This window comes from Botryllus schlosseri, chromosome 11, assembly GCF_051294905.1.
Source record: "Botryllus schlosseri isolate E-star chromosome 11, Bs_hap1, whole genome shotgun sequence".
NCBI lineage: Eukaryota > Metazoa > Chordata > Ascidiacea > Stolidobranchia > Styelidae > Botryllus > Botryllus schlosseri.
This window is the reverse complement of record NC_137246.1, coordinates 18,369,893-18,387,759: the sequence shown is the minus strand read 5'-3', so window position 1 is coordinate 18,387,759 and position 17,867 is coordinate 18,369,893. Positions and strand designations below refer to the sequence as shown.

Sequence of the window (17,867 nt, the reverse complement as noted above, 5' to 3'; positions counted from 1 at the left end):
CTATTACTTTACCACTAGAGTTACGACAACGTAAGCTTTAAGCTTCGATCACTTCGTTTGCAGTCAAGCTATTTGTGAGAGAACAATCGAGGCTCGGTGAAATGCACGCTTATTGAATGATTGGTCGCTCTCAGTCACACGGGTTACACAAGCGTTTCGCGAACAATCCGAACATATCCAAGATACAGTGATTTCTATCGACACCGATTACTTGATGACTTGAAATTGACTCGTGAATTTTGCTCCGAGTCACGAGTCAAACCACATTTCTGATACGCCGAGTCAAGTCAAGTCATTTTGGCAAAGTGACTCGAGTCAAGTCAAGTCATGCGAAAAAGTGGACTCGAGTCAAGTCATGACTCGAGTCATCCCAACACTGGTACGCGGGGTTACATTTCAGTTCTCAAGGTCTCGGGCATAGGTAACTATGCTATTGCACAGGAAAATATAGGATGATTTTTAGCCCGTTTCCGGGCCTAAGCATATTGCAATTGCGAAATGAAGCAAATTTATTCGCTACCTGACTTGCGTGATATTCTGGACATAACCAATCGAAGTTTTATTGATACAATATCTATATCAAGTTTTCACTTGAATTCCACTTTTTGCTGCCACCACGATGCAGGGATTGATATGAGCTTGAAATTCATGGAATTTTGATCAAAGTTACATTTGTGTAAAATTCTGACAATTCTTAAATTGTTTGGAATGGAGAACCCAAAAACGGTTATCTTCTACAGACGAAGACTTTTCTCCACTGACGACTGACAATATCGAATAGCTAAGATCGCGAAACAACAACTGTGGCGATCTGCACGATCAATAACATTTCATATTTTAAGGAGACCCATTATCAAAACGTTTCACGATCGTCAAACAGAAATGCTGATGACTACACTTTTCTTTTAATCTTCTTCACTTCGTCAATAGCACTTCTCTGTGTTGATTCAGAAGTAAGCATCTTGCCAGCTTTCTGAGATTTCGCTGTAAAATCGAATGACAAAATAACTTTCAATCGAATCGGTTTAGTATGGCGGAAAGGAAAAAAACAGCCCCTACCATTGAACTGTCTTGAGAAAATCGGTCGCTTCAAAAGGGCGTCCAGCTGGTTTCTTTTCTGTTTAAGGTCCGCGTCTGTCTTGACAGAATCTTCATCATAAACTAACAAGTCCTCATCCAATTCCATATCCATCTCGGCGGCGGCCTTACTGAACCAATCATTGTTAAGACGAGCCTGTAAAATATAGACATCAAACCAACGAAGAGCAAAGCAAGCCTTGAATCTCTGTGCGGAAGGCAGACACGCGTTTGCTGACCTTTTTGCGGATGTGTTCCAAGGAATCGACTTCTTTAGCTAGATTGACGACCTTTTTCGTAGTGACCAAAACCGAGGTATCACATGGAAATTCCGGAATACCGTTTTCAAGTTTCATTGACCGGCAGAGTTTGTTATACATCGGCATTTCCTCCGGGCTAACAAGGAGTAAGCTTAGTCCCTCTTTTCCTGTGAGATATCGTTTTAATATGAGAATCGCGCATTAAAAGGCCTATTGCTTTCACGAACCGGTTCTGGCAGAACGTCCACTCCTATGTATGTATGTTTCGCAAGTTCTGGGAGTCTGGTAATGAATCACGTGCCGCACATTAGGTATGTCCAGCCCTGAAAAATTACATCAGAGATGTAGCACCCTGGAGAAGATTCACTTCGAAATAATAAAATTATATACCCAATTTCAACATATAGTATGATGTTATTTTCATGAAAAGTCATTGTGTGGCTGTTTCTCACAAGCACAACACATATGACGGTTGCACAATGTTTGAGCAAATTTTGAACGAAAACTTGAGGGGGTCTGCGGGGGTCCGTGACAGTACATAAGGGGTCCGCGAAGACAAAAAGGTTGAGAACCACTGCACTAAAACAAACCAAGCCTGGGCGTATCTTATTCAACAGCAGTGTTCTCAAAGAGTTTTGGAAGCGAGCGATAAGATGCTAGCAGGGTTGTAATGACTCAAGTCGTGAATTTCTGATGACTCGACTCATTTTCTTAAAATACGGAAATGACTCGACTCAATCTGTGTATTGACTCGACTTGGGCGCGAGTGATTGCGCATGACTCGGACCACGTCATATGACTCGGACCACGTCATATGACTCGAGTCTCAGGGGGCCAAGACCGACATTTCATTGTAATTTCGAAGAATCGTAAAGTAACCACACTGTTGGTATTTCACCTGGTACGTGGACATATTAGCATGCGACACAATAGCAAGCGACATTTGAGCATGCGACACTTGAGCATAGCGACTTTTGGTCATGGCGACTCGTGGGCATGTAGACATATCAGCACAGGGACATATTAACATGAAGACATATTAGCATGGGGACACATAAGTATAGGGACACACGAGCATGGATACACGTGAGCATAGGGACACATCAACATGGTGACAATTTAATAAGTGCCACTTGAGCATGGTGACACATGAGCATGCGATACATGAGCCTTGACGACACATGAGCATGGGTACACAAGAGCATGGGCACACATGCGCATATGGACACATGGGCATGGGGACATAAGAGCAAAGGTGCACATGAGCATGGGGTCATGTACGCATGCGACACTTGAGCATGCGACACGTCTACATGCAGACACTTGAGCATGCGACACGTGGATATGCAGACACTTGAGCATGCGACACTTGGGCATGCGACATTTGGGCATGCGACACTTGAGCATGCGACACTTGAGCATGTGACACTTGAGCATGCGACACTTGAGCATGAGACACTTGAGCATGCGACACTTGAGCATGCGACATTTGAGCATGTGGGCATGCTACACTTGAGCATGCGACACTTGGGCATGCGACACTTGGGCATGCGACACTTGAGCATGCGACACTTGAGCATGCGACACTTGCGTGTCTTAAGCTACTTTTGAGCATGCGACACTTGAGCATATGAGCATGTGACCGTATAGATTTGTCTGAAAAGCTCCAAATATCACGGTAAAGCGATAAAGGTTGTCATTGCTCCACATATATTGGAATCGTTTACACGTATCAGACGAACTAAAAGAATATATCTTTTTGTGAGACGAAAGCGATTGCAAATTCGCATTTCGACACGGGACTTGTTATATTATTTTAGTTTTACGTGCCGTTGGTGGGTAGGGGGGACATTAGGGTTGGAGGTGGGTTAGGGTTATGATTAGGGTTAGGTTAGGGTTAGGATTAGCTTAGAGTTAGGATTAGGGTTAGGTTAGGTTAGGGTTATGATTAGGGTCCATGTTGGGGTTAAGGTTTCCCAAGATTAGGGTTGGGGGGATGGATATTAGGGTTGGTTAGGGTTAGAGTCAAGGTATCCCAAGATTAGGGTTGGGGGTGATGAGTATAAGGGTTGGGAGGGGGATATTAGGGTTGGTTAGGGTTAGGGTTAAGGTATCCCAAGATTAGGGTTTGGGGTGATGAGTAATGAGTATTAGGGTTGGGGGGGGGGGGTATTAGGGTTGGTTAGGGTTAGGGTTAAGGTGTTAAGGTATCCCAAGATTAGGGTTAGAGTTAGGGTTAGGATTAGGCTTTGCGTTAAGGTTACGGTATCCCAAGATTAGGGTTGGGGTGATGGGTATCAAAGTTGGGAGGGGGGTATTAAGGGTGGAGGAGGGGAGATATATCATTTTCGGACTGGTATAAATCCATGATTTTGACGCTAGTTAACTATACACTAAGAAATGACAAATTCTCAAGTGTCGCATGCTCAAGTGTCGCATGCCCAAGTGTCGCATGCTCAAGTGTCGCATGCTCTAGTGTCTCATGCTCAAGTGTCGCATGCTCAAGTGTCGCATGCTCAAGTGTCGCATGCTCAAGTGTCGCATGCTCAAGTGTCGCATGATCAAGTGTCGCATGCTCAAGTGTCGCATGCTCAAGTGTCGCATGCTCAAGTGTCGCATGCTCAAGTGTCGCATGCTCAATTGTCGCATGCTCAAGTGTCGCATGCGCAAGTGTCGCATGCGCAAGTGTCCCCATGCTCATTTGTCACCATGCTAGCATGTCACCATGCTAATATATCACCATGCACAAGTGTCAACATGCTGAAGTGTCCCAATGGTTATGTGCCCTCATGCTCACTTGGTACCATGCCCATGTGTAACCATGTTGATTAGTCCCCATGCTAATGTGTAACCATGCTCAAGTGTCGCATGCTAATATGTTTCCATGCCCATGTGTCCCCTTGCTCATGTTTCACCATGCTGATATGTCCCCATGCGCATGTGTCCCCATGCTCATGTGTCCCTATGCGCATATGTTACCATGCTAATGTGTCCTCATGCTATAGCGTCGCATGCTAAACTGTTGTTTTTCATTGTGTCGCATGCTCATATGTCGGGCAACCATTTCACCTATTGGTACTGGTACTTGAAAATGCGACCAGAAACTGTTAAAAGTGAGGAAAATTAGTATGCTTTAAATGCGAACCATTTGATATCACCAAGCAAAGTTATAAAAAGTGGTTTTAACAAGACTTTAACTCGAAATTGAGCAGACAACGCAATGACTTGGACTCGAGTCATAATACCATGACTCGGACTCAACCCTCTGCTTGCTAACTTGGACTTGGACTTGACTCGGTAGTGAATTACAAATGACTCGACTTGACTCGAGTCAAAACTAAAAAAGTGAGATTGACTTGTGACTCTGAGCCTTGTGACATGGTAACAACCATGGATGCAAGCCAGCACATACCCCTTGCAGCAACATCACTTGCGATCATAATTGAGTTTGGATTATCGCGAAATCTTTCGAGATGCTTCAGCCTCTGTCTCTGCTGCATCTTGGCATGAAGGTGAAGTGGGTTCACGGAGAGTACCCCCAGCACTCCGGTAATATGAAATATACAGTCAATGCTGTTTGCGAAAATCTGTTAAAAACCGAAGGGTTCGGAAAATAAGTGTCCTGACTGCCGATGCACGGTATTACAGACTACACACCAGAGTTCTTCCAGGGTGCGACCGAATGAAGTAGTACATGTACAGGTCCTTCTCTTCGTTGCTGCAAATGATCCTGGCCTCGTAAAGATTGGCAGCCGTTCCATTTTTCTTTCCATAAAAGAAAGGTTCTGTTACTGTATTTGGCGGACGTATAAAACATCATTCGCAGCAGAATTGGATAGATTTGCACAATAAATCACGGTATTTGAAAATACGCCGCACTTCATAAACACAAAATACTGGGCCCTGTAGGTAGAGCATTAGCTGAGACCATAGGCGCCGACTTACGACGTTACGAAGTGGCGCAGCCCCCTCGTCGCCATATTTACGAGGTGGCGGCCACCTCGTACAAAATGCTCAAACGCCCAAGTGATTTGTGACGAATAATTAGTAATCAGGCGAATCGACGCGACCTCGTTAGAGACGGCTCGATTTCGATACGCGCGCGTGTGCCAGGCGCAAAGCCAGGGGGTTTCAGGATCGAAACCTTGTGAAACGCGAAACCACGTCATTTTGAAACGACCATTCGAACTCTAATATTCAATTGCAACTCAATAATTGTAATATCAGTGTTCCGCGCAGCCGATTTGCGAGAAGAGTGTTGTCAATTAGCGAGAGAGTCTGTGATGATCTCCCGCTGAGATGGTCGCGAAATTAGGTCATTCATTCCCGTGCGCTCGGCAATCGTCGCTGGCCTGATTTATCACGTCTCGAACAAGCCTGACTCAGCTGGCTTGGACAATCGCATCTGCAATAGGCCCCCGCTTACACTATACCAGTGGTTCTTAACCTTTTTTCCTCCAGCGCCCACTTTCAAAAATTATCGTGCTCCACCGCCTCCCACCTCATACTGTAAGGACTGTAATAAAGACAATGGGTAAGAGGGAGGGCCGTAACAGCACTTCGTCAGCCCCTCTAAAAAACGATTGTCTTGCGCACCCATTGCGTGATAAACCAAACATCTGAGAGCTTCGCCCCCAAAAACCCCGTCAGGTGATTTTGATGGTCAGCAAAGTTAGTGTGGCCTGGTCGCCCTCGGCGCCAAAATTTTTTATAATGCATGAATGAATAGGTGGTATATGTCGCTATAAACTTTTTATCGTCTCAGCCCATGTAATCAGATTTACCAGTAGCGCTGAGTGAGCTGTTGTATTGGAAAATGAAGGCCATGTAATTGATAATTTAACATATTCGGGCGTGCCCGTTGGTACAATTAATTCGTTACATGATTTTATTTTGTTACCTCTTGTCGCTGTATAGTCAAAAGATATTGAAACGCATTAACGTATTAAACTAAAGTAAGCACACGATTCAAAATTGGTATTTCATCACTGGCAAATAATTTTGTTTGATGGATGTTATTTGTCCTGTGGGGTGCAGATTGCGACGACGATAATTTGGCACGAGCGATTTAAGCACCTATGGACAATTAGAATTATGTACATCGCAGTTTACGGTCAACATAAGGGCAATCCTCTTTGGCTAAGGTTTTCTCGCTGACGATCTTTTTGACACACTTCTCGGAGTCCCATATTGACCGCAACTTTATATGTCTTCGTGCATCGTGGCGTGGTAATGGCCGATGCCGAAATGGGTATTTTTCCGTGGGGGAGTCGTCAAAACATTATTTGTAATTTATGTTCATTTACCGAAATAATTTAGGGCACCCTTCGAGCGCACCGATTAGGGGTTTGGGTTGCTGCAGTTTCGGTCCTGGCAAGAGGTCAAAGTCCAGTCGGTCTTTTCGGGACTTTGGTATTGGAAATATTTCGCGTTTTAATCGCGCTTTTGGATTTTGTCTTAGTGCTTTGTGTAACTATAAGTAAGTCAGCTGAGAATGGGATGCATATATCTGCTCACATTGAATTTAGTACTGTACCCAGTTATTAATTTTACCATGAATGTATTCCAAACAAAGCAACTCATATTATATAACGTTCATATGAGGTTGTGAACCACAACGTTAGATGGTATCATCCTTTATGATACGATGAAGAAATATTCCGAAGATTTAATTTTGTAGCTCTCAAATACAAGTATATTTAGTTATTCATTTTTGTGCACAAAGCGTCAAAACTTATTTTATGTACAAGGGGTCCTCACTCTCAAAAGTGATATACAGTGCCTCCTTCTTCGATTTTCACACGCTGTGCGCTACGGGATATAATACCTAATTGGAAACATTTTGTTGAAAATAACCCTAGCAAGCGTGACGGCATTGCTTTAACGGGAAATTGGCGATCTAAAAGTACGCGCAATTCGTTTTACATGAGTTATAATAACCCACTACATTTATGAAAACATATCTAGCAAACATCGTCGCGAAGCGCGACCAAAAATTCCGGGATTTGACATGTTTTGTGGAATGTTAATTTGCTCTCATCTCAGTGAAGTGATAGCATATATAAATGTGCAGTTGTACACGATACCTAGCGACGACTCGGGCCACATAATGCCACAATACTGAAGTACATGTTGACGTTTTAAACGTCGCCGAATGTATCAACTGGGGCAATCAAATGATATATTAATCCCATAAATCAATATCTTCCGTCCTTCGCCAACGATTTCGACGAAGACTTGAAAGGGAATATAAGCCTATGCCAGTATAGGCCAGACCGCGGACAATGTATTCAGCGTCTGAGTATAATTGCTACGTTAATATTGAGCAGAGTGTAAAGCGGGTTTCTGTACTTGCTTTGCTACCGATATTACCCCTTTAACAAGTTACACAACAGTAGCCAACACCCCAATCGCACGGATTTGGTTTTCATGATACAATAAACATATGAAATGAAGATTGACCCCTTACGCCTGCTAGATTTTTTACATCGGGCAACTATATCAATTTCATTGATTGGTAGAATAACCATCATTCGCTTACTACCTACATGTAGTGTTTTTTGCTCTTGATGTTGTGTGACCGTGGGTGAAACTCACAGCAGAGAGTCACTAAATATAAACCAACGGAAAGCTGGATATTTCGAGCAAACTTTTGTAACAAAGCATGTAAAATGTTTGAGATTGCCAAGGTGCATGCTCGTTTCGTGTTGATTTTTTGATGCTGCCAGCACCATGTATAGAGTGGCCCGCAGTTGAAATGCCATAAATTTAAACAAAAGATGTTATAATGAGTGAAAATTGTAATATATGAAAAAAGGTTCACAGTGCAGAACCTACCAAGGTTCGTTTGTGAACGTGAACCTCTAAATTTCCGAGGTTCACACACAGAACGCGAACGTGAACCTCACGTTCACACCATCCCTAATATTCGTACTCTGGAATTGCCGCACAATGTCATTTTCCTTTTCGTTATTAACGTGCAGTAGGCCATGCGATTCAGGGTGGCACAAATTCTGAATTTATTCGATTCGTTTGAACGGGGAACCTTCTATAATCCAATAAACTTGATAGCTGGACGTACTAGTATCGAGAACAACAATATCGAAATTTAAACTATTGTACATTGGGTAGACAGTGGATTTCCATTGATAAGATCGCGAAGCTGAATTGAATCTAGCCCATAATCGTTACATTAAATATGGATAGGACGTTACATTTTTTTCCTATATTTATTTACGGCATATACACCGATGTACTCCAAAAATGATTAGCGGAGACGGAGAGAAAATCGGGAAATTCACCAATGCCGCCAAAAGAGCTGTTTTAATCTACAAACAATTGCCGCAATGCGAGCTACTCAACGCGAAGCCACAAACAGAGACAATTACTGATTGGTTGCGCGATTTCGCGTTTGTAATCATCATTATCGTCTACTTGAAACCTCGTATTCGAGAGTTGTCGTGTTTTACTTGCGAACTTGCCAGGCCACTGCGTAGTATAATTTCATTATTCACTCGGCGCATTGCGCGTGACTAACATTAATGCAACTCCGAATTTTCAGTGACGTAAATTCTGATTTTTGTTCGGTGCATTTGAACGGGAGCCGTCCATATTCCGTCGGACGGACTGGTAGCGCAGTTACACTATTGAATGATCGTACCGTTTTAAGATCCATTCAATAACTCGACTGTATGGTTTGATATTAATGAGTACGGGGCCGGTAGTAAAACGTCGCACGAACGGTTTAGCGGTGCACGCACACCAGCGGCATGTAGTAAAGTGCTTCTAGTACGATGATGACGTCATCGATATGGAACGATTATGACAAGACTCCGCCACCCCGTAAAAAAATAAAAGTAGGCGCCTTTGGCTGAGACTGCTACCAGTAGTGAATACATTAATAAAATACAACCTATTTGTGCATCATCAGTATACGGTACTCACAGTTGATAAATCCACAACCAATCTCTTCTCTTTTACCCCTGTTTTCTTCATTAATGTCTCAAGCTTTTTGGTTTTGGAGACTACTTTTGCTTTGGTCCTCAGTCTATTCGGCATGTCGTGGACGGTCGTGAGTGTGGCGGAGAACATGAATGTTTGTCTTTTGGACTGCAATCCGATACATTGAATCAAATAATAGTTTCAGCACATGTAGGAATATATATGCTTTCCGAGTACAACATGTTAGTAAAAAAATATTGACTAATGAGCATAGGCGCCGAACCTTGGTATGCAAGGTATGCCACGCATACCTAGACAATTTTTTTTTAGATATGCAGCATACCTAGAATTCGGTTTGGCATGTATCGGCATAAACCCCGACCGTGTTATTTATTAGAACAAATCGCAATGTATTTCCGTTTACGACATTACCTGCTGCCGCTTATGTGAGCGAAGTAACCAATTGCGCAAGGCCAATTAACGAGATTTGTGTTGCCAATTAGCAAGATTCGTCCATGCACACTTGCACAGCACACTACACAATGTAACGCGACGCGATTTCCCGCTGAGATGATCGCGAAATTATGTCGTTGATTGCCGTGCGCTCGGCAATTGTCGCTTAGGACACTTGCCTGATTTATCGCGTCTCCAACAAGCCTAGTTTCACTAGCTTGAACAATCACATCAGCATTAGGCCCGGTGCGCACTGCACCATCGCTAGCCTGCACTATCGCATCTGCATTGGCGCGAACGATATCATCGCTTGCCAACACAATCGCATCTGCAACAGGCCTGGTATGAAAGATCGCTGGCCAACTATCGCGTCTCGAGCCTAGCATGCGTTGGCTCCTATCTCTCGATGGCTTGGAGACAATGCCGTGACATCGTTAAACTGAATGACATCGAATGTCCGCAGACATGTGCGATTGTGCGTGCGCCGTGCATGTGTAATTTAATTCCGCTAATACTTAAACATAACCATCAGAAGAGGTGTGTCAAGGCTTGAGTTGTAAAAGACGAGAAGGGTTTGAACAACCTGAAATCGGTGCCATTATAGAACAGATTCCATAACAACTCGGACATTTTGCCTTGCGCAAATCGTCGCAGAGGTTATGTAATACGCATTGATAAGCGGCGTATTTAATTGTTCGCGAGCGATCAGGGACTTGCTAATTGACAGCACTTCCGGACTCATTGACAAGCTTAATATCATACGCGCAAGTTCGTTAACACGAAGGGATTGTAATGTATAATTGGCATTTAGGCATGCACTTAACCCTCATGAATCGATGCTATATTAACCCTAGCTATCAATTCCGTCACATTATGACGTCATTTCTTTGTGACGTCATCGAACCCGCATATCTAAGGATATTAGCGTTCGGCGCCTATGCTAATGAGCTAACGTGCACTCTCACCTTTTTCGACTCTTGACAATTTATCACTTCCAAGATTTTGACGAGTTCATCAAAGTGGCCTTTCTCCAGCATCCTGTCAGCTTCGTCAATAACCAAGTACCGAATAAGATGAAGCTTGGAGAGGTATTCATTACCTGCAATCAAAACAGAGTGTCCTCTTTTGTGCTGATACTGATTTCCAGACCTATTAACAGCAGAAGCAAAAAAATAGGGTGATCTGATGGTAGGCCAAAACCAGCTATAACACAGGATTACTATTCAAATAAATGAAGTCTGTAATCACTCGATATGACAGCTAGTTGGTATATTTGAGGAATATTATACTTAGTAATGCATTATTTTATACATTTTGAATAATTAATCATACAACAAACTGCATCAAGAGAGATCTAACGAGGGGGAGATGCAGGTCAGGACAGAGCATAAGAAATTCATGATTTTAGTGTAATGTCACATTGTAGCTGCTATAAATAGACACACTATGTTCTCAAATACTTAGTATTTTAGGCTTCTATAGAATTAAAATATCCAAGAGGTATAAAAGCATTATCACAAAACCTAAGAGATCAGATTTTGAAACTTACCCTTCTGAATGAATTCCCATAGTCTACCAGGGGTGCCAATGATCACATCCGGTTTTGAATTAAGCAGACGTTCTTGCTTTTGTACTGACATGCCGCCGACAATAGCAATAATTTTGAACCCGCAATACTTACCAGCTTTAGTGAGATGCTCCTTCACCTATACACAACAAATAGAAGGCGACTTGAATTTGAACAATTCAAAAATTGCTGTCATTTTTCTAACAACGTTGCAACATGAAAAAAATTTGAAGTACAAAATAGCATTGAACAAGGCTGCAAAATAGGAAGTAATTTGCCCTCCAAATATTAAGCAGCCTTGAGAGCATATCATTCATAAATGTTATCTACAGACATATAGAGGGGTGCCATGAAAGTTGATGCGGTCGTACAAAGTAACCATAGATAATAATACGACACCTGGATCGCAAGTTCTCGCGTTGGTGCCAGTACAAGTGACAAAAGTGACTTTTCTGGAGACTTATCTTCATCCACAGGAAACTCTGAGTCGTCAACTATGATCTAAGCAAATCAAGTTAGAAATGAACGACCACATCCTTATCGAAAGAATCAAAGCATCGCACATCATCCTCTTGCAGTTCGAGCTGTTCTTGCTGTGGCAAGACTTTATCGATGCCCCTCCTCTTGTCCTCCATCATATGATATAGGAGAGGTATGCCAAACGCCAGAGTTTTGCCGCTACCCGTTTCAGCAGCAGCGACGATGTCTAACTTGGATTGGATAGCCGACTTGATAACCTGTCAATAGAGAACTTCACTTAGTCCCGTGAAATCATCCTGACGAAGATCAGGTTGAAAGAAATTCAAAATAGCGCACATTAATCAGATCAGGGTATCGATAAAACCCACAACAGCAAACAAGTATCAAGTCGGAGACGGCCGAGTCATACTACTATACGGTATCAGCAGTCTTGATACAATACTTGCTATTGTTTAAGCTCTATTTAGTAAAAATAACACACATACACAATAATGGAGTTATTTTGGACGACACAACACTGTAAAACTTTTAATGAGCTTACCCGACTCTGTATATCTGTGGGATTACCAAAGTTCATTTCTGCCAGAGCTTTTTTTACTTCTTCGGGAACCATCAACGCATCCCAAGCTGACATGTCTATGTCTTCAGGTGGTTTGAATTTAGATGAACAGCCGGTAGGATTTTCATTTTTTGAAGTTGTGGTGTCGTTCTTTGAGGGCTTTTGAGACGACTTGGACTTTTTCTTCGAGGTTTCTTTCCTCTTCACATTATTTTTGCTGTGAAGAACTTTTGAAGAAGAAACAATTTCCTCCGGTTCTGCGGCAGCTATGTTGGCATCCTCCATTAGACGAAGTTTTTTAGCTTCTATCTCCTTAAGTCTTTCGACCCTACGCTTCTGCCGCTTGCTAACTTTTGCCTCAGTCAATTGCGCAGGTTGGGTCTCTTCATTCACGGTCTGGAACAAACGTAATTTATATCTACCATTTGGAGGCATAAAGGTAGAATCAAGGGTGAGCGAATGAGCGAAAAAAAACTTCTTACCGCATCAGCAACGTCATATTCTGTTAATTCTTCAAAGCTTATCAAGTCTTGTCTTCCGTTGAAGTCCAACTTGATAGGCAATGCCTTCCACGATGTCTTAGTTTTGATACTCATGTCAGGTATAGTAATACAAGGCTAAGGTAAAATACACAAAAGAATCATAGATGCACGAATTGGAAATTGTATACGATATAACATATGCAACAATACATAAAAACTATTGCTCCAAGATGAGACATATCCCGGATGCCTATAATTCTGCAACTTCGATTAAATAGTAACCATCAGTAATTGCAGAAATAGGTCTCCTTATTTTGCTCTTTACATCGCATTGAATCTGTGACACCGAAAAACAATGGAAAATACTTTGTGAATTGAAATTGTTATCCTGATTACATTGAAGAATGTTTATAGGACATGATTTCGGGTCCACCATATTGGTCAACTTGGAGGTGTCGGAATGCCGTTTAACAAGGCCGCTGATACCTGCCCTAGATGATAGTGCTAAGCGTTACTATTGTAAGTTTGGGATTTTATAGATTCTACCATTCTTCTGCCGTAGAAGTCTTTGTATTCATCAGGCAAAGAACTCAGCAACTTCATTGCATGACGCAGAGAATCCGCTGCTCTACTTGCAGGAACCAAATCCTTGTTCCCATATGGGTCTCTTTTATCATATAATTCTGGTTGTAAATTTTTCCAAAATACATTCACTGCCACACCAAATTCTAATGAAACAACATTATGGAACCAAAGAGCAGGGATAAATAAGATATCACCGGCCTCAAGAAAAACTTCATGGCGGTTGGCTTTCGAAAACAAAGGAAACTTTTCCGTATCTGGTTTATCAATATCCATAATTTTTGACTTATCGCCGTCAAGGTAAAGACATTCAACATCTGTTGGAGGAAAAAGAACAACACGCTTACGACCTTTGACTTGTATAAGCAGATTGTCCATTATATCGTAATGAGTCCATAGCTGCATGTTCTCCGACGCTATTCGGAAAACGCTTGAAAAAAACGAGTCTTCAGGAAAAAAATCTGGGAAATTGATATCGTCAGCAAGACTAGGAAATTGCTGTTTAATATCTGCAACATCCCGTCTTGCGTCAACTCCGAGAGATCTCAAATAATAGTATTCGGTTTCAGAAAAGAAATAATCGTTATGCCGCTTCTCCGCCGCTCGCTTCACCAATTCCCCGAATTTCAATGTTTTGTAACAATAATTTTTTGTCAGAAAGTCCATTTGGGGCAGCTCGGAAACGTGAATCTTTACTATGGTATCCCCACCAGCTTTACATAAATGCTCGACCGTCCATTTATCTTTGCAAGTGCCTATATCATGCCCCTTGATGACACATGGCCGTCGCTTTGGTTGTAAAAGGTTGATGAAAGTATCCTTACTACAATTTTCCACTATATCTACTTGACACTTCATCTGTCAAATAAGCGTATTTATAGTATAAATATCATTGGGGGAAGATGATGTTCAAATCAAATGACGAGTAAACAAGGTGGGTGTCTGATTTATCATCATCATCATCATTGGTTTATTAGCAATTTTATCAGTTCAATACACCACAAAATGCGATACAATGAAAACACAGGAAGATGTCGAAGCGACAAGGGGTAGTCTATGGAATCTGACACCCACCTTGGCCTAGGCCAGTGATTCCCAACCGCGGCCCTGAGGGCCGCATGCGGCCCCCAGCTAGCCTTCTTGCGGCCCCCACAAAAATATTGAGAAATCGATTTATGAAAAAAAATATATATTTATAAAATACTCTTGCTTGGCTTGGAGTCTGGAGTTTTCAATTAGGATTGCAGGAAAGTTGTGAGTAGACTGCTAAGATTACATCACTGCTGTTTCAATGCAATGTGCCCTAACTTTCCAGTTGAACGGGCAGTACCTATAGATATAGGTATCGATATAGGTATTGACAGGACCGTAACTGCCGCACACCAATCCCCCAATCGGGGGGAGCGAGCTTAAAGGGGGCCCAAAATTATTTAGTGAATTAGCATAAATTATAGAGTATTTTATGAAATGTTATGCAACTTTTTCAAAGATTTTTGGCGCTGCGCGCGATTTCAAGTTTCCAAGTACCTTAATTATTGGGTACTCTTCGACAGAGATAAAATACGCAAGATTTATAGAAGTGGGCATATCGGCGTTGGCCATTACCGCTCCACGACGCACGAAGACATATATAGTTTTAGGCAATGTAACATATTACTTCAAGCAGTGTGCCAGAACGATCGGCAGCGAGAAAACCTTGGCCGAAAAGGACTGCCCTTACGCTGACCGAAAACGTCGTTATGTATATTCAAAATACATATAGGTATAATTTACCATAGGCGCCTAAATGACTGGCGCCGAATGTTCCTGTCTTCGCAATCTGAACGTCACGAGACAAATAGGCTACCATCCCGCAGGGAAGAATTATATGCCGGTGAAGAACTACCAATTTGAAATCGTGTGCATCTTTTAGTTTAGTATGTTTGGGCGATTCTATATTTCTTGATATAGCAGACTGGAGGTCACGAAATAACAAATAACATCGTGTAACGAAGTCGTACCAACGGGTCCGCCCGTCCGATTATGTTTAATTATTATTTACGGGCCCTACCATTTCCAAGACACCTCACTCAGCTCTACCGGTAAATCTGATTACGTGAGCAGAAAGGAAAAGTAATTGATAGCAATATATATGCAACTCCCGATCTTATTGACCTATTTTATTTTGAATTATCGAACATTTTCGTGCTCCACGCTGACTCACTAAACGGGGATCCAGATTTCGTGGCAGAAGCGAACAACGGCACGGGGGGTCGGTTTATCACCCTACGGGAGCTCAAGATCTAAGTGTTTTAGGGGGCCTGACGAAGTGCTGTTTCGTTCCTGGCAGCGGGTATACGCCCGAAGATGTTTAATTATTATTGAGTGGTCCTACCTTTTCAAACACAACTCAGTCGGCTCAACCGGTCAATCTGATTACGTGAGCAGAGAGAGGATAAAAATTGATACCAATACATATGCAATTCCCGATTACATTGACCGATTCAATCATGAATTATAGAAATTTTTCGCGCTTCGCGCGATTAGTCGAGATAAGGTGCCTCAAACGGACACCCGATTTAGATGTTAATATCGCTGGTCAGCCCGTTTCCAACACAGATAATGCCAAATATCTCGGAGTTTTACTGGACTCGAACATGTCCTGGAAGAGTCATATTCAGTCCCTAGAAACTAAATTATCACCGAAGTGCGGCCTGTTCTACAGCCTTGGGCGCTTCATGCCAGCATGGGTTCTCCTGATACTCTTTAAATCCTTAATCCAATCGAAGTTACATTATGGCATCCTCTGTTGGGGGGCTGCCAGTAAAACTGCACTCAAGCCACTGCAGAAACTACAGCATAAAGTGCTCCGAATCATAGCTAGGGCCCCAAAGGGGCCTGGCTGCCCATCCAATAAGTCGCTGCTGAAGAGATTCGGCGTCCTAAACATAGAAGATATGCGGAAACTAGAAATCGCCAAGTTTATGTATCAGTTTCACTGCGGTCGTTGCCCCGAATATTTCAATGACTTCTTTACCTCTGAATCAAAAGCGCACAAGTACAACACACGCGCGTCCACGTCGTCCAAATATCATATGATCGACCGAAAAGATCATCGCTCCATCAAATATGCCGGACCTGATGTGTGGAACAGTATCCCGCCGGCCATCCGACAGTCGACGAGCATGTCCACATTCAAGTCGAAATACAAGCAATTACTACTAAATAAATACAGTCCATCCTCAAGATTACCGGACCACGACTGACCTATCGATCTCGCTTCCCATGACATGCCGCCCTATTTCTTGTCGCTTTCTTTTTCTATACTGTATTCTTTACTTTCATTCAGTGTGCATGCCTCCTCTTTACTACGCCTAGGCCAAGGTGGGTGTCCGATTCCATTGACAAATCCAAGTCGCTTCGACATCTTCCTGTCTATTCATTGTATCGCATTTTTTGTGGTGTATTGAACTGATAAAATTGCTAATAAACCAATGATGATGATGATGATGATGATGATAAATAGCGGGAAACAGCCATCTAGCTTGAGGGGTTCTGGGGGCTTCGAAGTTCTGTTTATCACCCTGGGGGGCCCAAGAGAAACTTTTTTCGGGGGGGGGGGCTGACGAAGTGCTGTTACGGCCCTGGGTATTGATAACTAATTTACGGATAGATGTGCAGCAAGTGACTCACGATTGAATACGCCGAGATGCGTACTGCTTAGCCGGCAAAAAGCAGTATAATTTGTAGTCCCATAGCTCGCGACCCAAGCGTCCGAATAATTTGATATGTCAGGGTTTATCGAATGCAAGTGTCGCACTGATTCCAAAAATACGAATTGAAATCTGGCCATGGCAATAAAACTACTCCGAAATAACCAGCAAAGGTTGATTGTTCTGAACAACGGGAGCGCGGCAACACAATGGCGTCAGGCGAATGATCGGAACAATGCCAATTTTCATATTTTGGTGACTATTTTCGGTTCCTTTCCTTGCCTTGGTATTTGTGCGGCCCCGGTCGTACTCTGAAATTCTAAATTTGGCCCTCCCACCGAAAAAGGTTGGGAACCACTGGCCTAGGCGATGTAAAGAGGAGGCATGCACACTGAATGAAAGTAAAGAAGATAGTATAGAAAAAGAAAGCGACAAGAAATAGGGCGGCATGTCATGGGAAGCTCCAAGTCGTTTCGACACCTTCCTATCTATTCATTGTATCGCAATTTTCGTGGTGTATTGAACTGATAAAAATTGCTAATAAGCCGAACTGAACTGAGTAGGCTGCTGTCAATATTCTGATACAGCAATCAATAAGTAATAGAATCGCGCAATCCTTATATTACAGTATCAATTTTTAGCTATAGCGACCGTAACTAATCATAAGTCGAAATAATATATATATAACTACTAATAGCGGCTAAGATAACCTGAAACGACGAAAATGCATTTGGAAAAAACCTAACATGTGACAACAACCATCGCTCATCGAAA

At 42.5% G+C, this 17,867-nt stretch overlaps 2 protein-coding genes across 2 annotated transcripts; both read right to left on the bottom strand.

The window, feature by feature from the left end:
* Positions 1–799: 799 nt before the first annotated feature.
* LOC145450059 (ATP-dependent RNA helicase DDX24-like) lies at positions 800–12,950 on the bottom strand. Its single transcript, XM_080328536.1, has 13 exons — positions 12,820–12,950; positions 12,320–12,733; positions 11,862–12,035; positions 11,698–11,799; positions 11,281–11,437; positions 10,697–10,830; positions 9,282–9,446; positions 4,995–5,102; positions 4,750–4,924; positions 1,565–1,660; positions 1,317–1,504; positions 1,060–1,234; positions 800–984 (listed from the first exon to the last, which is right to left on the bottom strand). Exons 1-13 carry the CDS (start codon positions 12,931–12,933, stop codon positions 893–895), a joined length of 2,094 nt encoding a protein of 697 aa, XP_080184662.1. The 5' UTR covers positions 12,934–12,950; the 3' UTR covers positions 800–892.
* A 4-nt stretch (positions 12,951–12,954) lies between these two features.
* On the bottom strand, positions 12,955–17,843 carry LOC145450066 (tRNA wybutosine-synthesizing protein 5-like). Its single transcript, XM_080328544.1, has one exon. The coding sequence runs from the start codon at positions 14,257–14,259 to the stop codon at positions 13,324–13,326; it is 936 nt and encodes a 311-aa protein (XP_080184670.1). The 5' UTR covers positions 14,260–17,843; the 3' UTR covers positions 12,955–13,323.
* Between the last annotated feature and the right edge of the window lie 24 nt (positions 17,844–17,867).